Here is a 23,142-nt window from a genome sequence, read left to right as displayed (position 1 = left end):
TGATATCTCTAGTGACGGACACACGTGTCAGTGACAGGCCCAGTAAACCCCAAAGCCAGCCTGTTCCCATTATGGCCTCAGCAGCTACCAACATTTGCCTGAAAGTCAGACCCACTAGGTGCCTTGCTCTTTGACCCCATTCCCAAAAGGCCCCATGAAAGCTACCAGGAACACACTGGGGCAGATCTGCATGGGTCTGGGAGCCAACTACCTGTCCTCGTGCATACGGCATTTTTTCTATCAAAAAGGTTCCCCAGCTGCCTAAGTGGCTCAGTCGGTTGGGCATCTGCTTTGGGCTTAGGTCACAATCCTGGAGTCCCCAAATCAAGCCCTTCTTCCCACTCCCCGCTTGGAGGGGAGTCTGTTTCTCCTTCTGCCGCCTCCCCTCCCTGCCCACAACTTGTGCACAATCTCTCTCTCTCTTTCTCTCTCTCTCCCTCTCTCTCTTTCAAATAAATAAAATCTTTTTAAAAAAATTTTTCCTCCTTGACAAAATGTTCAACCAATTAGATGCCAAGTTACTTGCCGAGTTACTTACAAACAGTTCCATGTGCCCAGCAAAGTGCTAAGCACACAACAACAAGATTTCCATCAAAGAAGTGGGGACGAGTAGGACACAAGGTAAGACCATGGATTCTAGGGGCACCTGGGTGGCTCAGTTGTTAAGCATCTGCCTTTGGCTCAGGTCATGATCCCAGGATCCTGAGATCAAGCCCCACATTGGGCTCCCTGCTCTGAGATCAAGCCCCACATCGGGCTCCCTGCTCTACAGGAAGCCTGCTTCTCCCTCTCCTACTCCCTCTACTTGTGCTCTCTGTCAAACTAATAAATAAAATTGTAAGGAAAAAAAGTTAAAAAAAAAAAAAAAAGACCATGGATTCTAGGGCCAGTCCACCTGGTCTTGAATCCTGGCTGTGCTTTTTAACCTTCCACAGATTACTTCCCCTCTCTCTGCGGCTGTTATAATGGCGGGGGAGGGGGGGGGGCGTTGAGTTGGTGAAGAAAATAGCACCTGGTAGGATTGCTGTGAAGAGTAATTGAATCAATAGGGCTAAGGCTGGGCCAGTAAACAGTAAGTGCTCAATAAAGGTTTGCTGGTATTAGGAGATAACTGCAGTAACCATGTGTTAGATGTAGTGCTGTTGTGGCTGAGGGGAAGGAAAGTTAGGGGCAAGTTCATGGACTTGATCTCATTGGGCCCCCCCAAGGATCCCTGCGTAGAGGTCGAGAGCCCCCCACTTCACAGGGCAGCTCCGCCTGGGCTCGGGCCATGTCTGTCCGCCCGCAGGGAGCGCTCCCCAGCTACAACCGCACCTCGGCCTGTCTCAGGGTCCCTCAGGACTGGCACCCCCTGGAGCAGCAGGGAAGGGGAGCAGGGGCCTTAGACGGGGAGAGATCTGGAGACTCTGAGAAAGGAGAGAGACTCACCAGGGGCTCCTGAGGTGCGACCAGGCCAGCCCGCTGGGGGAAGGGGGGACAACTCTTGTAAAATGTCACTAAGGGCCGGGGCGCGGGGCTCTCCGACCCGCCTTTGCATTTGCAGGCGCTGCGTCTGCTGAGTCAGGGGCTTGCGGAGGGAGTGAGGAGCAGATCGCTCTGGCACCGTTTTGCAAGCGGAGGGGAGACGAGATCGAGGCCCCACCAGCCGCGGGGGCCCGTCCCAGGCCGAATGACGCGGCGACACCGCCCGCTGGGGGCGTCTTTGGTGAGCGGCCGGCCGGAGCCCCGGGGCCAGGTCCCCTGCCGGCGCCCGCGAACGCTCTTGAACCCTTGGAGAACCGGACGGAGAGCGTTGGTCCCGGCCCGGGACGCCCCAGCCCGCTCCCTCCCGCAGCCGCCCGGCTCCGGGGCCAGAGGGCGCCGATTCCCACCTAATTGTTGGGGGGCCTGGCCGCCGGCAGAGGGGCGGCTGGATTTCTCCTCGCAGCCGCCAGTGCAGGGGCTGAGGGCGAGGATGTGTGCTCATAAAATTTATTTCGAGCAAGGTAGCTACCGGGAGCCTTAATCTGATGAGTATTCAAGAGAGAATACATTACGGCTAATGCACGCGAGGGCGGGCGGGCCGCGGAGTTCGGGAGGCTCGGAAGCGGCGGCGGCGGCGGCTCGCTGAGCAGCTGCACCCACAGCGACCGACGAGCCTCGGCCTTCAGCTTGCGGGTGCTTCCTGCTGGGTCCCGCTGCGGTTCTCTGAGGCCTTAGGACTAAACCGGGGTCCTCGAGTTTGGCAAAAATGAGAGGGTCATCCTAAGGGCCCTTTTTAGGTTAAAAAATAATAATAATATAATCTTTCCTACTGTACCCCAATGTAGTTTTTTAAGGGGGTTGGCGTTTTTAAAAACAAAGATAGCGTAGAAGTGATTTGCGAGATCCATAATATTCCAATAATGGTAAAACTAGATGTCAAGAGCCTGTTACGAGCTCTGTCAGGTCCTGGATGTACATCCGCACCACTGGGTGAGGAAAGTGTTCTTATCCCCATTTTACAGATGAGAAAATTGAGCCTGGAGATGGGAAGCGAAGTGCCCAAAGTCCCGCAGTGGGGGAAGTGGGATTTGAACCAAGAGCCGATGCTTAAGGTTGGCTAACCCAGCCTGAGAGCTGGAGGGATCTGGATGTGCCTCGCCTGGCTGGCTCTACCCCTGTCACTTTATGGAAGGAAGAGGTAGTCTCAAAGCTGCTCTGTACAGTGACAAGGGAGTAGACGAGCCACTGGCGTCTTGTGCTCCGTAACAACTGGGCAAATGGAAATGTCTGAGACACACATTTAGATCCTGCAGACAGAGTATGCCTGTGCTGTATGGGACGGACACCTAACGCCCAGAGGAGGGTGGGAAGCAGAAGGCCCTGTCCTGCTGATCCCCTCCCCGCAACTGCAATGTGCCAGCTTGTTGATGACATCTGTCAAGTTCAGATTCATCCCTGCCAGTGAGGGGGTGGAGACCTGTGAATTCAGATCCCACACTTCAGGTGACAGCACTCCATGTAATTATTTTGATTAGTGTGAAATGTAAGCTATCTAGAAATTTTTCCAGGAGCAAAAAGACAAGCTTTTTTTTTTTTAAACCCTGCAATAAATTATTATTATTTTTAATTTCAGAGAGCTCAAACAGGACAGAGGTTAAAGAGGTCTTCTACCAGAAATAAAGTCGTAACCAAAATTTCCAAGGCGGAAGAAGATCTCCAAGTCCCTAATAAGCTCAACCTATTTCCTGCAGTATTTGATATTACAAGATTCCACTTTAAAAACTGGAATTTAAGCCGACCCTGGGAGTCACTAAGAATTTAACCTGTAAACTCAGATTCCGATATGAGGAGTCCTTTCACTTAAAATGAAATTTTTTTTTCCTTTTTTAAAGATTTGATTTATTTACTTGACAGAGAGAGACACAGCAAGCGAGGAAACACAGCAGAGGAGTAGGAGAGGGAGAAGCAGGCTTCCCATTGAGCAGGGAGCCCGATGCGGGGCTCGATCCCAGGACCCCAGGATCATGACCCGAGCTGAAGACAGATGCTTAATGACTGAGCCACCCAGGCGCCCCACTTAAAATGAAAATTTTTACCTTATCTGCACACAAGTGTTCTTTGGTGATGTTCTCTGCTGGGGCTCGGCAGAGAGTAAGACGGTCATAAAAAGACAGCAAAGCCCATGGAACAGCCAAGGAGTCTGGGGAGATGCTGGCACACCCGGTTCAGTGTCCTCCCCATCGGCAGGGCCCAGAGGCTTCTGTGAGTCCCGCAGAGTGACAGGGCTCAAAGCCCAGCGAGAACAGCTGTATGGGCAGGGAGGGTCCCTTGGACACGTCCCAGGACACCCACACCCACACAAACACATACATATACAGACAAACACACATATTCACACATACTTAGTATACACACATAGAACACAAACATACATATACATACAAACACACAGAGAAAAACTTACACAATCACAAATAAACCAAGATATACCCTGAGACAAACACGAGGGCACCCATACGTACCACATTCACACAGCCATGCACGTTTGCATATACTCAGACATACTTGTAACACACACACCCGTAGGTACACACTCACACATACACATAAACATGCACACACACAGCCTCATACACAGGCTGAGGCTTCGCCCTTCTGGAAAACAGCCAGTTCTTCATCTCTGTAAAGGAAACCATCTCTGAAGGAGGGAGCTGTCCAACCCTGGAGCCCTGGGGGAAAGCGAGCATTGAGTGCTACAGAAATCTAGGGGCGGGCACCTGGGTGGCTCAGTGGATTAAAGCCTCTGCCTTGGGCTCAGGTCATGATCCCAGAGCCCTGGGATTGAGCCCCTTACGGGCTCTCTGCTCAGCAGGGAACCTGCTTCCCTTCCTCTCTCTCTGCCTGCCTCTCTGCCTACTTGTGATCTCTGTCTGTCAAATAAATAAATAAAAACTTAAAAAAAAAAAAGAAAGAAAAGAAAAGAAAGCTAGGGGCAAGGAGAAACATTTTGTTCCAATACTCTTGGAAAATTGTTGTGAGAATTTGCAAGTTTTCAGTTCTGCTTAGAGTTTAGATCTTCAGATCTTTAGTTCTGCCAAGTTGTTTGTAATAAATCCCAGATCAGAGTCTGATAAACCTGGGTTCATATCTCAGTCTACCATGTAAACAATTTTGGACAAACGTCTTAACTTCCTTGAGCCTCAGTTTTCTGATCTGTAAAACAGAGATGGTAACACCGATCTCGCAGGGTTGGCTGTGTGATCACATCAGACAACAAGGATAAAACTCCTAACCCCATAAGACCGTTGCTCAGCTCACTGGTACCTCCCTTTTCCACTCCCCATGGCCAGTCACCAACAAGATGAATTTATATATTTAAAGTATATTGAAGTCATCTCATGTTTCCTTATTTCCCAATATAAGTTCCCCCTCCCTCACTAACCTCCCCCTACACACATAAAACCCTCAAAACTCTCCTCCATCGTTTTAGTTCTAAAGCATCTGGCAGATGTACACCCCTTTCTAACCAGCATAATCCCAGAACATGAATAGCACATAATGCAACATTACAAGGTTAAGTCTTTTTGGAACAAAGAAATCTGGCATATTGTTTCTTCCACAGAATGAGGGCAAATTTGCCAGACCTTGGTCTCCACCCCACATATGAATGGTGAGAATGGAGAGGTGGGTTAGGACCACCACCAAGTGGACCTCACTTCACTTTTGCTGTAATGTGTTCAGGTAAGAGTGGAGTGAGTTCACATTAACCATTGAGGATTCTAGTATTTTTCTTGGAGATCTTTAAATGTCCAATGGAAGAGTGACTATTTCTTATTTGATGACAAATGGCTAAAAACCTTTTCTTTGCTTGTAGCCTTAATCTACCTCTTCATCAAGGAAGTTTATAAAACCCATAACCTCCAATCACCTAAAATACTGCAGTGTGGGCACGAGGGGCTTAGTTTCAGAGTGGCCCATCCAAAAATGGACTCCATTTTAAATCCCCAAATTCCTCCATTAGTGAAGTTTCAGAAAACTGGGAAGTAGGTCAAAAAGTCTGATGTGGTCTCTGGCAGACCAAATCCCCCCTCCTCACCCCCCACCTTCCAAGTGACATCTAAAAAAGTGTTGTGTGTTTTTATTTCCCCGCTCACGTTTCATCATTTCCAAGCAACTGCTCTCAAGGAACAAGGGGCCACCATGAAGCATTTCGGAGACAATTTGTGTTTGTTTGATCGATTTTAATTCTTTGAAAAATGGTGTTTTCTATCTCTCTGGTCACGGAAGAGCAAGAAGGTGAAGAAAAACATTTTTTCCACTAAAGAGATGAAAACTAGAACCAACACACTTGGCAGTAACTTCTAAAATGTACTGAAGAAAGTGCACCTTTCTGGGAAAATGTACTGGAATTTCCGTATCTCTGTTGGAATCCTAATGCTGATAAGCACTTTGATATTTGATATTTGATATTTCTAAAACTAAGTTTTTTTGAGTTATTAGGAATAATGTTGACCCATGTTGAACCATGCCCCGAGATCAGATTATTATTTTCTAATAATAATCTTGCCATTTTGGAGTACCATCAGACCCTGCTTTTTAAACTGCCTTTTGGATGGAGTTCCTCTGTTGGTTTCAGAATTTGACTGAACAACGTCATCCCCACGACAAGGTTTTCTTTGCTTCTTTCAGGATAGGAGCCACGGTCTCCGTTCCAGCACTCCTGGTGGGGTGGGCAGATCCAGGACACTCCTGGGAGGCTTGGCCCCTCTTGGGACACCCAGGAGCCCTCCAGCCTCTGAGGGCAGCTCCATATGCCTTGGTTCTGGTATTTAAGACTGCCGGCACTCTGAACTTTGTTGAGTACTTGCAAATCTCCAAGTTCATTTACTCTTCTCAGCAACCTTGTGAGAAGTTAACCTCTACATTTAAAAGAACTTCCTGGGGTGTCTGAGGGGCTCAGTCCTTAAGCCTCTGCCTTCAGCTCCCAGGGTCCTAGGATTGGGTTCTGCATTGAGCTCCCTGTTCGGTGGGAAGCCTGCTTCTCCCTCTCCCACTCCCCCTGCTTGTGTTCCCTCTCTAGCTATGTCTCTCTCTGTCAAAAATAAAAAATAAAAATTTATATATATATATGTGTGTGTGTGTGTGTGTGTGTACATATATATATATATAATAAATAGATGAAATCTTAAAAATCTTAAAAAAAAAAAAAGAACTTCTCAAAGAGTACACAGTTGGGGGCCAAAGTGGGGCTAGAAGCTTCTTTTTGTCCTGCACATGTTCTGGGGCTGACTGAAGACCAAGGCTTCGAACAGGGCTCAAGAAACCCCGTGGCTTTCACTCCAAACCCTTTTGTGGTGACTTCACTCAAGAAGTAAGTAGTTTTGGAACTCATCTTAAGCAACATTTTGGCCAATATATGTTTCTCAAACTACATAATTTCATTTGCTTGTTAAGTATCTTTACTGACCACACACTGAAAGAAGAAACTAAATGGGGCTTTGAGGAAACACATATACAATGGAAACACTGTACAAAATATTGTTTTCCTTAGAATTCTCCATTCCTTCCCCACATCTAAGGGAAAGAACACAACAGGCTTCCCTGAGTAAGTAAGAAGGAAGCCTGTTCCCAAAAGGCAGGTTGGGGAATGCCCCCTCAGTCAGGGGTGGGGGGAGGTAGGGGGGACTTATTAATTTAGTCTGGAGTTACTAATTCTAAAGTGTATCAACATATGGCCACAGGACATAACCAAGCATGGCACCCTGCCTGCTAAAAGTCACACCTAGCTTCAGGGATCTCCAAGTCTAAGAATTATAACAGAGGTATAATTAAAATTTAATTAAAAGTTCTCTTCCTGGGGCGCCTGGGTGGCTCAGTGGGTTAAGCCTCTGCCTTCGGCTCAGGTCATGGTCTTGGGGTTCTGGGATTGAACCCCCGCATCAGGCTCTCTGCTCAGCAGAGAACCTGCTTCTCCCCTGATCCCCACCTCTGCCTCTCTGCTTACTTGTGATCTCTGTCAAAAAAAAAATTTTTTTTTCTATTCCTGGATCCATATTTCACAAATAAAATTTTCCACTTCAAAGTTGTCACCATCGCCATAGACAATAAAATCCTGTTTTCTGGTCCCAACTCCCCCTTTCAATGCCCTGATCATTGTGACTGAAGGAAAGGGAACCGAGGACTAATCCCTCTCTGCAGTCCACATTCAGGGTGAGCCTGAGACTCAGGAAGTGTTGTACCTGAAAATCATGACGCTGTATGTCTGGGTTCCCCCTTCCACGCTTTATTTTCCATCTCCCTACTAAGAACAATTCATTTTTACTGAACAATTTATAGCTTCCTTTTTCATATTTCCTCCTTTTCTAAACTCATGTATCTTGAAGAGACCATAACATAGTCTTCCCAAATACTTTATACATTTCCTTCATAACTTAGTAAGAATTATCCCATAAACAACACAACCAAAGCACAAAATTCCAATATTAATTCTTCAAAACTTAAGCAGAAAAGGTATATTAAACATCGTGGTATTTTGTGATGGTGATGAATCATTAAATAGAGACACACAAATCCTGAGAAAAGCTTAATTAAAAAAAAAAAACCTAGCGTTGCATTTAAGGTAAATCATACTCTCTATTATAATTATGTTTGCTTACATACTTTAAAAATACATCAACCCACAGGTCTCATCTAATTTCTAGTCTTTCCTAGTTTGTGTGTGTGTGTGTGTGTGTGTGTCTTGACGAATGACTAAAAACTAGGAAACAAGTCAGAAAAGCCTTCTCATGTCAGAAATGACTGTGCCTAATGTTTTCTCCCTCCACCCTCCACGCGTCCTTCAGAATCCTCCCCCCACAACAGATCCTATTTGTTTCGCTTGGTGGTTTGGGGTCCCTCTGACAAGCTCCTTTGTTCTATTTCTGCTTAAGCAGCTCAAAAAATAGTAACCTTTTCAATATAAAGATCAAATCTGAAAGTATCCTAGAGACAACTTCAATGTTAACCATTTTAAGGCTGAATTTGGACAACATTTTAACAGGAGTCCTATTGTCAATAAAATACAGAATGTAAATATGCATTTGCAGGTATGGGATTATCTTCTAGATTACATATTCACAGAGAATTAATGTTACTCAGTAGGATATCGAACCTTCTCCGTGATTGCAAATAAAACAAAGTCGCCTTAAACAAATCCGTGACAGTCTATGGAAATGTTGTAGACACATCTCTGTTTCCACTCCATCTTCGCATTTAATCATTGCTAAATCTCCACAATGGGTTTTTCTGATGTCTCATTCTGTAGCAATATTCCATATGTTTGGCAACCTCTCCCTCATAAGGAGAAACTTTCAATTAATTTGGCTGCAAGTTTTGTCTCTATTAAGCTATTCCCAGAACCCATCCCTTAACCCTCTAACATTATAATTAAAGTAAATTATACTTTAAAGGCATTTGGGGGTGAGCTACCGCAGTAAAACATCTGTGGCTAGTGAAACATACCGACTGACTGATGGAGGGAAGGGGGCTGAGGAAATCTGAGAGAAGAAATCCACCAAAATAACAACAGGACTAAGGACTTGCCTCCCAAGATGATTTTCCAATCCGCCATTAATACAGTTAACCTGGAGTACATTTTCCAAGGGAGAATCAATTCCAATTTTGCCAATTAAACCCAACCCGTCCGCCTACTCCCAACAACAGTGCTTCAAAATGGTTCATTTGTGCTCCATTTTGATCAGGGCTCTTGTAGAATTCAGGACCTTAAAAAAGGACAAAATCTCACAGCAGCATCTACTTTAGATGACTTTTTTCCTACTATAAACAACAATAGCCCAGCTCCTGGGCAGCTTCTGTCCTGGACCCAGAAACTGCCCTTCCTTCTACGCCTCCAAGAAAGGCGGGGTGAGGGACCCCAGCACCCTTCAGCCTGCCAGTCAACCTCTAACAAAAGCCCTGTGCTGTGAATTCCTGCAGGAACCCGAGTGCACCCCCCCCCCCCCGCAAAGACCTCACAAAAGAAGGAAGGAAGAAACAAGAAAAGGAAGAAAGGAAGACGAGAAAGGAGAACGAAGAGAGACACATAGACACGTGAGCCACAATGGAATTTTACGAACAGCAGCAGTTCGCTCACATCTGTGTCCTGGGTATTGTTAACACTCATTTCAGAAAGAGAAAAGGCAGAAAATCATCACAGAAGGACACCTGCACTCCCCACCATCTCCGAACCCAGCATCTGGTGCTACCACAGCAGACTGCTGCTTGTCTCTTTCCAACCTTGTTTCCCAAAGTGGGTATTATTCCTCGCGTCCGGTGGACAGCTAAACTGGTTCCAAATCTCTACCATTCCAAAGCTTCTCAGCTCTAATCCTGATCAATTTCCCTAAATGAAAGCGATGCTATAAGGTCCCTCCACCCAAGGCCACCAACCCTCCCCATCCACAACTCTTCAATTTGGAGGAAACTAGTCTCCCGGCCAGAGAAATCCACCAAATAGCCATCACTGCTGAACAAAACAAGAAGCTCAAAGCAGTCTTCCTAACAACGTGATAGAAAGGTTAGTCCCTGTTAACTAATTTTCCATCCCGGCAGGACTGCAGGTGTGACCCTCCCTCCTCCCCTTCCTCCAGGCCAGCGGCAGCACGGGTGTCCCTCTGGGCTCAGCCTGCTAATGCGGTGCTAAGTACTCACTAATTGACTGTAGCACACAGTGAAAGGGCACTAAATCCGAGGCAAATGGGAAGTTAGGACAATGGGGGTATTTAGGACTTGAGGCTGTCTACACCTGGTCAGCGGGGGTCATCAGGTCACTGTTCAAAACCCAAGACGCCCCCGTGGACCGTGTTTTGTCTACTCACTGGTGCTTTGCCGGTTTCCTGTCTCCCTGGACCCCCACCTCACCTCTAGGAGGCTGCAATTAAAAAAAAAAAAAAAAAGACTCGTATTTATTTGCAGTGGTGTATGTAGGCGGTCTCCAAGACGTCTTGAGGACTCACTTTGCTCTAATCCCCTGAGCATTCAGCCAACATTCTTGCCTTAACCCTGCTTCGTTTTTGGCGTGTCAGGAGGGAGGTACACCTAGCATTTGGTCTTCCTTCTACTTCCCGCCACTCCCGGTTTTATCCCGCCCGCCCGGCCTGGCCAGTAATTCCTCTCCTTCCTGATTAGTTTCACTCTTCAGATCCCGTTAAAGGACACTCACTCCGACACCCAAAAAAAGGAAAAAAAAAAAAAAAGGTCCCATTCCGGATGAAGCCAACCTCCGAGCGCCGCAGACTGAAGCCTGCGCACGGTCCGCGGCTTCCTCCATAAGCAGTTGCAACCTGCGGCCGGCGCCGTTGCGCCTTTCCCTGCACACAGGAGCACCGACGACCTCCCCAGGTCGAATTTAATTTACTGCATCTGCTGCCCGGGTAGAGACCTCATTCTCTGGAGCCGGCCACGTTTCCAGCTCTCGTCGAGGTCCGCTAAACGCTGGGAGCAGGGCCGGGAGCCGAGGCTCGAACCCGGGCAGGGCGCGCGGGGTGCTCGTACCGCGCCGACCCGGGCTGCCTCTAGCATCCGCGCATGAGGAGCCGCTGCCCTGATGGGGGGGGGGTGCTTTTCAAGGGTTAAAATCCCGGAAAGCCTTGGGCCGCTGGCTTTGGAGTTTAGTTTTGTCTTCCCAGATGCTGGCGAGAAATGGGTATGGGGAGAAAGAGGTGTCGGCCCGGCCTCCCTGGGCTGGGCGCGCTGTTGGCGCTCCGGCTTACAGAGCCTTTCCCCGCGGGTAAGGTCTCTGCCGCCACTCCAAAGGGGCAGAAAATGGGACCCAGGCTTGGCCAGTCCCCGCTCGCTGGGGCCGCTCAGGAGACTAAGCCGAGAAATGGAACCGGCAAGGTGGATGGAAGGAAAGGGCCGAGGCGCAGGAATGCCGACCGTGGAGACCTGTGGACACAGAGGTCGCCCGTGCCTTGCCCCCTTCGCAGGCTCGACCTCTACCTCGGGCTGCGGGACGCGGGGGGCGCAAAGCTGACTCTCCCAGATGGGCCGTACTGTCCGCACTTGCTTCCACCCGCAAGCCCTTAACACCCAAGGCGCCCGTCGAGCCAGCGCTCGGCACCCGCAGGTGCGCAGCAAACGCCTGTTGAAGGAATTCATCGCCAGCTCGCTGGACCGCCCAGGCCTGCGCCTACCCCCGGGCTGGGGGGCAGGGAAGGCGCTCTGCCACAGGTCTCGACCCGGACCCAAGCCCGGAGATCCAGCCCAGCCCCACCAGGCCCTGGTTTTCCACGACCCCGCCCGGTGGACAGGCGAGGAAACAACTCGAGTTCGGTCCTGCTTCTCTCTTCTCAGTCCCGACTCTCCATCTTTCCCGGACACTTGGGGCCGCTCGGTGCAGACCTTCGCCCCTCACTCGTCCCGCCTGCCCGCTCCCTGTCCGTTTAAATCGTTAATTCCGCTCCCTGGGCGCACTGGGGCCGCGCACTGCCAAGAAGGGCTCCCCTCCTTCCTCGCCGCCCTCTTTGATAGAGACAGTGGAAGCCGGGAGGGAGGAGCCCGCTCGCCCCTGGGGCGCCCCGATCCACCCGGCTCCGCAGCGAGGCGCTGCCGTGGTCACCCGGGTTTCTCCAAATTCCCCTCCGGGTGGGGCGAAGCTCTGGCCCGAGGCTGGGGTGGGATCCTCCAGCTTGGGGTATGGGAATCCCCAATCCTTAAGGCCTGATCTGCCGGCGGGGACGGCCACCAGTCTGACCTTTAAAAGTTGGCTCTCGCGTGACAATATTTTTGTGAGCAGGGAAGGAGATTTGTGGTGCCCAGGACTGCTGTCTGAATTTCTTTTTTTTTTTTTTTATTATTTATTGGACAGACAGAGATCACAAGTAGGCAGAGAAGCAGGCAAGGAGAGAGGAGGAAGCAGGCTCCCTGCTGAGCAGAGAGCCGGATGTGGGGCTCGATCCCAGGACCCTGGGATCATGACCTGAGCTGAAGGCAGAGGCTTTAACCCTCTGAGCCACCCAGGCGCCCCTGCTGTCTGAATTTCTGTATCGAAATCTGAATCAATCAATATCTTCCTGTCTCTCCATATATATAATATATGGCGATATATATCACATAATAAATTTTCCCCTTGTTTTTCTTTCCGGCACGACCAGAAAAGGCAGGAATGGAAAGAAGCTGGAATAGCTTCTCCAGAGTTTGAGAGAGCTGGCCCGGGAAGTGAGTCCGTTCCACCTGTTAAACAGTTTGCAAGAAGGATGATAATGTCGGGAAAGAGGACTCGGATGCAATCCGAGCTGGAAGACTGACCCCACGCAGGAGGCCCGGAAGAGAAGAAAGGAGAGTGGGGCTTCCTAGAGAAGTTCTTCACCCAGATCCTACCACATATAAAACCCAATACCCTTTACTCACAACTTTGGGGTTCGGAAGAGCTGTAAGAAGTAGATCTTCCAGAAGATAAGGGTGGGATGGGAGGTGCCCTACACTTGTTACCCATTTATCACTCCCTGCCTGGACCCAGCGGCTGACTCCTTTCTCTCACCAGGGTTGACCACCTCTGCAGCCAGAGGTGGCTCGGGGACCATTGTCCTTCCCCGAGGTGTCCGGAGAAACTACGTGGGAGACAGGCAAAAACTGAGGGCAAGGGGCGATAAAATGTTCACCTCCCTGTATGTCCCTCACTGTTCCAAGTCCTCTAGGCATGCAAGAGGGGCCAGCAGGGCCCAGACGCGTGGGGGAAACTGATGAGATCAGGGAGGAGACAGGTTCCGAGGAGGATAGGGAGGCGTTTGCAGAATCCAATGCTGCCCCCAGGTCAGAAACTGTGAGAATCTGGACCTGGCGTTTCTACAGCCTAGAGGGAGGCAGCAGGAAAGACCCGAGCAGAAGCAGGTCTCGTCCATCATGAGAGAGAGACCCGTGATCCTAATCGGGGGACAAGAAACTGGGACCCGCCAGCTTAGGGCAAGGTCCCTTTCTGAACCTATCCACCTATGCAGAAAAAAAAAAAAAAAAAAAACACCCACCCAAGGCCCCCAGCCCATGCTGGACAGGACCTCGGCCGGCCGTGCTGGACGTGAGCCCTGAGGGTACAGCCTCACACAAACAGGGCTCCCGCCTCCCAGAGCAAGGAGCCAGGGGCTTTGAGTTCCTCAAACACTGACCAGAGGCAGGAGCCAGGCTACCCAGCAACCCATCGGAGACTTAAGGGGGTGGGCTCTACCTCCCTACCCCAGGGTGATCTTCAGGGTCTCAGGGGTTGCTCCCAGACTCTTTCTGAGCTTCTCATCCCAGGCTGATGCCCCTCAAACAGACGAAGATCTTCAAGCTTGTCTGGAGAAGTCTGAGCCGAGGGTGGGCCCTGCCAGGCCACCCCAGAGCTGTGGAAGCCGCAAGGCTCTCATGGGACCTGCACCCCCTGCTCGGGGAAGCAGGATGAGAGTGACCACGCTGACAAGTCTGCCCAGGAGCGAACAGTGGCAGGAGGTGGCTGGGGTGGGGTGGGGGGGCAGGGAGCAAGGAATAAGCCCGCCAAGAGAGAATTTATTACATTACATAGTCAACATTTTCCTTAAGGGAGTGCACCTCACCCACCCACAAAAGAATATTCGGACTGCTTCCGAAACAAACTGGATTCAAACTCATAAAATGCCCCATCAGGTATGAGGCCGGGGCGCCAGAGGGACCCAGATTGGGGGACCCCTACATCTGTGCCCCAAAGTGCTCCATCTATCATGGCTCAGGGTAAAGAAATTGAATACACCTATGTGTGTGCCCTGCGTTGTGGGGGAGGGGAATGCAGGGGTGCGGGGTGGGGAGACCCAAACCTTCCAGTGTGGGCTTAGACCTTTGCTGGACAGCCTTTCTGTCCGCTCTCCCAAGATTTAAACACCCACAGGCTTGGGATGACGCTTTTTCTTCCCTGAGGTCTAAGGGCATGTCCCCCACCCCCATGGACAGTTGTTAGGCCAGTGGCCCCCAGGTTCCAGAAAAGAGAATGGTGGTGTTTATGTGTGTGAGGGGACCATACCCCACCTATGCCCAGTTCTCTGCACCAACAGCGTGATGGCCAGCAGCCACATCTACGGGATGGGGATGAGTATGTCCTGCACACGTCCCCCCTAAAAAAGCTGGACTCCAAGTCTTCAGGGATTGGGCCCCTCAATTTTAGCCACTGCTTCCTTCAACAGGCCCCAGAACCGGGGCAAGACAAAAGGAAGAGCAGAGCAGCCCCTCCTGGTTCAGCATTGCCTCTGCTGGGCAGCCCTGGAACAAGAGTCCCACTCTCGACTTCATTGAGTTCTCCACAGCTGGAACCCAGACTTGAGCCCCAATGAACTGTAGCTCTGAAGTCAAGTTCTGAGCATTTTAGGAAATTGAGTTCCTGATGTCGAAATCAAAGTTGCCTCTGAGCAAGAGAAACAAAACGTGAGACATCTAAGAGCGTGTGCTGAGCATCCCAAGAAAGGCTGTCAGAGCAAAGCGGACTGCCCTTTGCAGTCCTGGCAGGCCACCTACGGACCACAACTATTAAAGCATGGAGGTACTGGGTGACACCGCAGGGAGTCACACACCGCCTTCCGCCCCCTCACACGCTCCCCTTACTCCCCCAGAGCTACAATGCGTCTAAGGACTTGGAGCGCCTTTGCCAGAGGCTGTGTTTCTGTTTCTGCCAGGGCTCAGAATGCACTCCTTGCACTCCCTCCTTGCCCGTGGTGGGCTGGGGGCAGTGAGGGCAGCAGCAAACCCCAAAGCCTTCTACAGACACATCTAGGTCAGCAGGAAACCTCCCAAGGCGCGGTGCAGACGTGGAACTGTTTGCCAGCAGTTAACAGAGAAAGACACAAAGAATTAACTGCAGGATATAGTCAGAGCATAGCCTACCTAGATTTGAGTGAAGCTATCCCCTTCTAGTTCCCTCTCAAAAACTTCCCAGGAAGCCCAGGACACACGCTCGCCAGCTTGCCCTTTGAGGTATGGCCTAGGCAGAATCCTTGCCGGGAAAACCCAGGGCGCAGGAGGGCGCCGGAGGGCGCGGGAGGGCGCGGGAGGGCGCGGGAGGGCGCGGGAGGGGGCAGCCTTGCGCCCTTCTGGTTCGTAGGGTAGACACCATTATTTTATTTACTTAAAATAAGCCTTGAGGGCGTGGCTACCGCTCCACTAAAGAAATCGCGGTTGGAAGCACAGTCCCTTGGCAAGCGGAGTGAGGAAACCTTTCCCTCTCCACGGTGCGCAGGGGTGTTCCGCAGAGCCCGCGAGGGTAAGGCAGGACTCACTAGGCGCCCGCTGTGCGCGCGCGATGCCCCGGGACCTGCTCCTGCCTCTGCACGAATTGTCCACCCAAGACACTGGGAGCGCGGGACAGAGGCAGATTCCCTGCGGGAAAAAGCCTGAGCGCGCACACCCAAACACACGCAGAGACCTGGGAATAAACACGCCTTGAGCTCCCGCAGTCTTGCTAATATCGGGCGCTGGAAAGAAAGTGAGTGGGCGAGCAAAGTGCACCCTATGTGTCTCCCCTGCCGAATCCAAGCCGTCCGGAAAGTATGTCCTCGCGTGCGCAAAGGCTGTACCCCGAGTTCACAACTTCGTCCCGGCGCTTCTCCCTCCCCTGCATTCCTCGGCTAGCTGGAACATGGCGAGTTGACTTCCTCACTGGAAGAAGCCGGCAGTCCCCAGCGGCGCAGGCTGCGGGCGCCGCGGGCAGCAGCAGCTGAGGACGCACCAGGCGCGCACGCCCAGCGCGCGGGGACAGAGCGTGTGGCCTGGGCTTCGGCGCCGCCAGCCCCGGGGGCGGGGGACGCGCTCTCCAACTTCCCGCCAGCTGGGGTGAAGTTGCACTAGCGGTACTTCGAGCTTTGACCGTAACCCCAGGAAAGAGGATGATTTATGGGGACCACCCCAGCCCTCAGGCCTGGCCTGCAGTTCGTTCCCCTGATGTCCCCAGACAGCACTCTCCCAACGGTCCTAGAAAAGCCATGGGCTGGAGATGCGGGGTTCGGTACCCTCGGCTGGCCTCGAGCACGATCAGAAGGCTTTCACTTTCGGCCCCCAAAGCCAAGAGCCAGGCCCTTTAAACGCACTCTGGCCAGTGCCCCTGCCCTGTGACCGCCTCTGCGCCGGGGCCGGCGGCCCCTCAACCCTCCCGGCCTCTCCGGTCCAGGCTACACGCAGCGTCCGACCCGCCCCGTATCGGCCACGGCTGCTGGCTGTCTTGTTATTAAATTAAATCAGCGAGAAAGGGGGGTGTCTTACGTTGCATCGGCACACCAAGCATCTCCGGGAGCCCCTTGACAGCCCCCTCCGCGGGGACAGCTGCGCTCTGCATCATCTCGGAGCGAGAGCCAGGGAGTCGCAGTCTACGGAGATCTCTTGCTCTCTCGCTTAAGCTGGATTCAGAAATTTGAAAATAATAATAAAAAACCCAACCAGGCCGCCGAAGTCACGGTGGAAGCCGGACCCTCCGCCTCTCCGGGAGGATTCCACAGGCTGGCTGGCCCCCTCCCCCCGCCAGTCCTCAGTCTGTTTCAAATCCCTTTGATCTCGCTCTCCTGGGTAGGTGCACATCCCGGGTAGAGGAGACGCTGTTGCTGCAGCTCTGGCTTTTTTTCCCCTCCTCCTTCCCCCGCCCGCTTCTCTCCCCCTCCCCCTCCACCCTTCGCTTGCCGGCCGCCCGGGAGGCCGCGGTCACCCAGGCATTTTGATTCATTCACACTGCAGGAACGGCCGTGACGTCGCTTTCCGCAGGGAGGCCCGCCCTCCAGCCAATCCCCGCACCCGGCAGCGGGCCGCGGACCCGGCCGGAGCGGGGGTCCCGGTGCGGGGAGTGTGGAGGGCCGCACGGGGGGGGGGGGGGGCGGGGCCGCACAGGACGGGGCGGGGCCTCGCGGGGCGTCGTGTTCCCCCCCCCCCCATCCGCTCCCGGCCCTGCGCCCCGCCGTGCGGGCTCGCGCCCCGGGTATAAATACTGCGGCGGGCACGGCCCCAGCAGCAGGTGCTCCTGGACGGCGGAGCCTCGGGCTTGCAGGTTTCCGCGGGTCCTGCGGGGGTTTCGGACTCGGCCGGTGGCTCATGTGCCACTGCCCCCCCATTCGGACCAAAGGATGGGGAAGGGCGTGGCAGACCCTCCGAAGGCCGGGGCCGCACGGCAGTCTTCGCTCGCGCGCTCTCGGTTCCGGGCTTCTCTCCGCCCGGGACTCCAGCCTCCATCCTCTAACGCCTCCTCTTCTCCTCTAGCCAGTTCCTTTCCCGCCGGCGCTTCTCAGCCCTTGCTCTCGCTCCCCCGCGTCTGGCTGAGGCGAGACCAGGGACAGCCCGCACTCGGCCAGCAAGGCTCGAGCCACGCCGCGGGCGGCGGCGGGCGGGGAAGGCGGCAGGGGGCTGCGCGCCGAGGGGGCCGGGCGCCGACTCCCGATGCGCGCCCCCGCTCGCCGCGGCCTGCCGCTGGGAGTCCGTCCGCGCTTGCCTCCTCCTTGGCCCCGACGGGTCCCCGAGCCTTTTGGCTGCGGGCTGCCGGCGCCGCTCTGCCCACGCCGGCTCCGCTGGGTCCTGTCCTCGGTCCCCAGGGACCGCACTGCCTCGCCTGCTGCAGCTGCGGGCGCTTTGAACAGTTCGGACCTCGTGCGTGCGGGGCGGCAGCGCGCACGCGGACACCCGGGCTAACCGAGGAAGGCGCGCGTGTTGCTTATTGTATTTACAAGGCACACTTGCACACTTAAATCCCGACGCAAGGGCCTGGCGGAAATAAGACAGAAGGCCCACCTCTGGGGCAGGTCGCCGCCAGGGTTCTCTAATGCTTCATCAGTGTGCTCGACGCCGCTTGGCTGCAGGTGCGGGAAGCCCACCTCCCCTGCCGCGGGACCCAGAGACTCCATGGATCCCCCCCCCGCGACACCCCCATCCTGAATTCGTTCCGGAGGTCTAGACGGATGTGCCCTCCCAGCCAAGTTAAGTCCAGCTCGGGCGGGGAAGGAGACGGTGTGCCCCTCTCCAACCTAATAGAGCGTCCCCCGCTTTTTCTCCTGGCGTTGTCTCTAAACAAGGGACACCAGGCGCGGTGAGGGATGAATGTGAAGGTGGGGGAGGAGGGCATGGTCGTCTATTCTTAGAATTTGTCTTCGATGAAGTCACAGTGACTTTTCTGTCTCCTGGGACTGGGTTGGCATCATCTCTTGCCCTGTTGACCTGCGAGGTGACTCCAATATGCAAGAAACCCGGCAACATTTTCGGTGTTTACCAAAACAATTTTTTTTTTTTTTTTACAAAAATGTAACTAGCAAACACGGGAAAATGCCACCCTCATTAGCAATCAAAGACGTAAAAGGAAACATCATAGTAATACTTCTGTTTTGTGTGTTAAACAACCAGCTAAGGTGGAAGGAATCCTAGAATTTGGTGCTAGTGAAAGTGCTTTGAAACTGGTGCTCTCACCATACTGTTACTGTGCTAATAAACTCTTAAATCCGTTAGGAAAGCAATTTGGCAATATGTATCAAACCCTATAATTTGTTCATATCCTTTAGCTCTTATAATTCCACTTTTGAGTGTGTGTTCCACAGAAATAACCTAAAATGGAAAAAAAAAGATTTCATACCTGAAGATGCTTATTACAGTATTATGGCTTGGAGGGGGGGAAAAAAAAACCCTCTGCTATCAAACAGAAGGGAAGTGGCTTAATAAAGTAGATTAAATTTGCGTTGTAATATGTTATACAGTTATTGAAACTATGAAATCTAGCAACATGGGAATACTTGTGAAATACTAAAATCTTAAAAGCATGATACAATATTATGATTATAAGTTTGCCAAAATGTTAGTCAAAGATAAAAGCAGTGTTAATACCCATTGTTGGCTAGGGTGTGGAGAAATCAGAAAACAATTTTATGGTGGGGATGCAAGGAGGAACAATGTCTTCTGAGGGCACTTTGGCAATATATGTTACAGTCTAAAAATGTGATGGATTTGACCCAATCCATAGAGAAATTTAGTCACAAGAAATAATCAGGAATATGTATAAAGAGGTAGTTGCAAGGATGTTTATAACATTTTTGAAAGAGAATAAATTACATATCCAGCAATAGGGGATTATTAAATAAATTAGAGTAAATAAAGTAGAATGTATATTGTCATTAGAAAATACAACAAAAATATTTAATAATGTAAGATAGTGATGTTTATTAGACAAAGAGTGAATATGAGGCAGTATGAACTGTAGGGTTCTTTTAACCAGCACAGATAGAAAATATATGTTAAAATATAAAAGTGGTTACCTACACAGTGGATATTTTTATTATCTTAGTTTTCCTTTTTTAAGTTTTCTAAATTATTTTATAAAGAGAAAAAAACTAATAAAATTGCTTCAAAAACATTGAGAAAACACTGAAAGGAAATATATCAAAATGCTCTTTAAAAACCCATTGGAAGAGGAGTGCCTGGGTGGCTCAGTGGGTTAAAGCCTCTGCCTTCAGCTCAGGTCATGATCTCAAGGTCCTGGGATCAAGCCCAGCAGGGAGCCTGCCTCCCCCTACTCTCTGCCTCTGCCTACTTGTGATCTCTCTCTCCCTGTAAATAAATACATAAAATATTTTTATTTTTAAAAAAACCTATTGGAAGAAAAGTAAATTAAGGAGATGTATTATGAATTTTTTTCTTTTTTTCTCTTTCCCAGATTTTCTATAAACTGGTAACATTTTTTTCAGTAATATTAGTAAAAGAGAAAATATTTATATGCAGGGAATGTCAAGCATATGTGGTAGTGACTTTTATCATTAAAAATTTTATTTTGGGGGTGCCTGGGTGGCTCAGTGGGTTAAAGCCTCTGCCTTTGGCTCAGGTTATGATCTCAAGGTCCTGGGATCGAGCCCCACATCAGGCTCTCTGCTCAGCAGGGAACCTGCTTCCCTCCCTTTCTCTCTCTGCCTATTTGTGATCTCTCTCTCTCTGTCAAATGAATAAATAAAATCTTTTAAAAAAAATTATTTTGGGGGCGCCTGGGTGGCTCAGTGGGTTAAGCCTCTGCCTTTGGCTCAGGTCATGATCTCAGGAACCTGGGATCAAGCCGCCCCCACATTGGGCTCTCTGCTCAGCAGGGAGCCTGTCCCCCCCCCCCCCCCTGCCTACGTCTCTGCCTGCTTGTGATCTTTCTCTGTCAAATAAATAAAAAAAATCTTTAAAAATAAATAAAAATAAATAAATAAAAATTAAAATGCTTTCTGCACCTCCTGCTCCCCTCGTATGAGCTTGCACAGGTCCTGCCCTCTTTTCACTGCTGGTCACTAGCCTGTCACTGGGGGAAGGGGCAGCACGACTGTGGGGGACGCTTGCCCAGCGCTGACTCAGCAGATGCCTTTCTCACCTTTATCCAATGACACAGGAGCCCCGGGAGGCCCACTTGGTTCTCAGTTCTTGAACTTGTGGGCAGCAGCTCCCCTGCACCCCGCTGCATCCCCACTCATACACCCACTGTTCCTCGGCCAATAAATGTCCTTGCCACGTTCGGAGACTTTTCTAGAAGTATGAGCTAGGTTCCATTCCCAACATCTTCCACTCACAGCCTGCATCTGCCAAAGCACTCACATCCTTCCTGCGGCCTCCACTTTCCCATCTGTAAATGATGCAACCCCCATGAAAACCTTTCCTTGAGTAGATATTCGAGTGCCTTCGGCTGCTGATAGCAACGGGAACATACAGTGGTAATAACAGCCACCAACATTTACTGACAGTTTGAAACTGTGCCAGGCACCCAGGTAAGTGCTTCCACCTACATAATCCATCTTTTTCCTCATAACAATTCAATAAATGGTATTGTCATACCTATCTGGAGGATGAAAAAGCTGAGGCTGACAGGGGCTAAGGTAGTCTCTCCCCCCACAGAACAGGCGGAATGGCTGCATCCCACCGGAAGCCTCTCTGGTGGGTCTGTGTGGAGCTGACAGAGCAGGGGTCTTCTTAGTGAAAGCCACCCAGGGCTGGCAGGTGACCCACCAGGGGCGATAGTCTTTGGAGCAGACCTGAGGCTCTCAGCTACAACTCCGTCGGAGGGTGGGCACCAGAGGACGGCTCAGTGGTGATGGGGCTTTCCCCGGGTCTAAGTTCTGCCAGGGCGGTCGGTCAGTAAGAGTTTCTGGTGCTTTCTGGACATCTACACATTATGTTTCTGGGAACCGGACTCGACATGTCAGTGGATCCAGTTCCGAAGGAAGAAGCTCTAGAAACCCAATTCAGGAGAGCGATTATAGCTTGCAGTTGTCTAGCACTTGACAATTTACAGAGTCCCTCTACATATTTTATCTCATCTGATCTTCATAATCGTGCTGGGCTTCGGTATGATTATCAGGAAACGGAGAGGTTAAGTGGTTTGCCTAAGGTCACGCTGCTAATAAGTTGCAGAGCCTGCTGGAGATTAAATCCAGCCTTTGACTCCCACTCTGGTGCTCTTCGCACTCTACGAAGCAGACTTCTAACCCTTACATTTTAGGAGCTCCACAGAATGGGTGAGTTCACCCTCAAATGCCAGGAATTCCGAACCCCAACTTCCTTCTCCACTCACAACTCCTGCTCCCCATCAGCCCATCTCCAATCACCTCCTCCTTGTCCTCCTGCCTCTCAAACCCTCTTTCATCATTTGCATTTTGAAACTGTTTCCTTAATTATTCCCCTGCTGTTGGAAACCTGCTCTCCCCCTTCTCGGTGGCATTCTTTGATTTATCTCTGTCTGGATAACAGCTCCCCGGTTCTCCTTGGGGAATCCAATTTTCATTCATTTTTCCACTGAGCTAGATTGATATAGACCCTCTGCCCTGGTCCATATTACTCATCCCAACAGAGAGAACCAGGGAGACCGACCCTCAGCCTGGCCCCTGGGGAGCCACTGTCTTGTTCAGGGAGCCACAAGGAGTTCTCCAATAAAAGGACAGGGGCCTTTGCTCTTCCCCATCTGTCCACCCAGTCCTTCCAGTCATTTGTCAAGGGCCCCTTTCGTGAGCCCACCACTTTGTCATTTGTCTCCTTCTCTTCCCAGAACCTTCCAGGGATCTGCCCCCACCCCCAGGATGCTGATCAGAAGGCAGTTGCTGCTTAACTTAACCCTGCCCTGTGTCCTTGACCCAGGAATTGAAGGGCTGTGGAAAAGAGGTGGTTCTGCCCTTGGGCATCTAACTCTCAAGATAAGACTCTGAGGCCATAACCAACTGAGAAACAGAATAAGACAAGAGCACTGGGTCCTCAGTGGAAGAAGGGAGGGGACAATAGCTAACACTCCTTTTGCCAGCACTGCTCCAAGTACTGCTCCATATGTGTTAACTCATTTAATCCTCACAAACACTTTGAGGCAGGTATTATTATCCCCATTTTACAGATGAGGAAACTGAGGCACAGAGAAGTCAAGTGACATGCTGAAGGTTGCACAGCAGTAGACGGTGGAGTCAGGATATGATCACAGGTAGTCTGGCTCTACGTTTGCCAGCACCGCCAGCATCATCATATAGCCCTCATTTGAAAGTCTCTGGGTATAGCCAGGTGGTGAGTCCACACAGAGCCCATTACCTGGCAAGGCCAAGTCCTCTGAGGTCCATCTGTGCAGCTGTCACACCCCATGGCCTGGGTGCATGAGAAGCTGGGGAATGAATCCAGGAATTTGGTCTCATTCTAATTTCAGGACTTATTTTTTTTTTATTTCCCATTAGGAATCTAGAGCATCTTAGA

General features: G+C 51.0%; 1 protein-coding gene across 1 annotated transcript in view; it reads right to left on the bottom strand.

Moving 5' to 3' along the window:
• Window positions 1–17,004, bottom strand: part of LHX4 (LIM homeobox 4) — a 42,237-nt gene extending 25,233 nt beyond the window's left edge. Inside the window, exon 1 of the mRNA XM_047705818.1 lies at window positions 16,696–17,004. Within this exon, the coding sequence (XP_047561774.1) occupies window positions 16,696–16,771 (76 nt within the window). The 5' untranslated portion in view covers window positions 16,772–17,004. The remainder of the gene's footprint in view (window positions 1–16,695) is intronic.
• Window positions 17,005–23,142: the final 6,138 nt, after the last annotated feature.

This window comes from Lutra lutra, chromosome 15 (genome assembly GCF_902655055.1).
Source record: "Lutra lutra chromosome 15, mLutLut1.2, whole genome shotgun sequence".
Classification (NCBI taxonomy): Eukaryota; Metazoa; Chordata; class Mammalia; order Carnivora; family Mustelidae; genus Lutra; species Lutra lutra.
The sequence above is the reverse complement of the archived record's forward strand: the minus strand, read 5'-3'. Positions and strand labels throughout refer to the sequence as shown.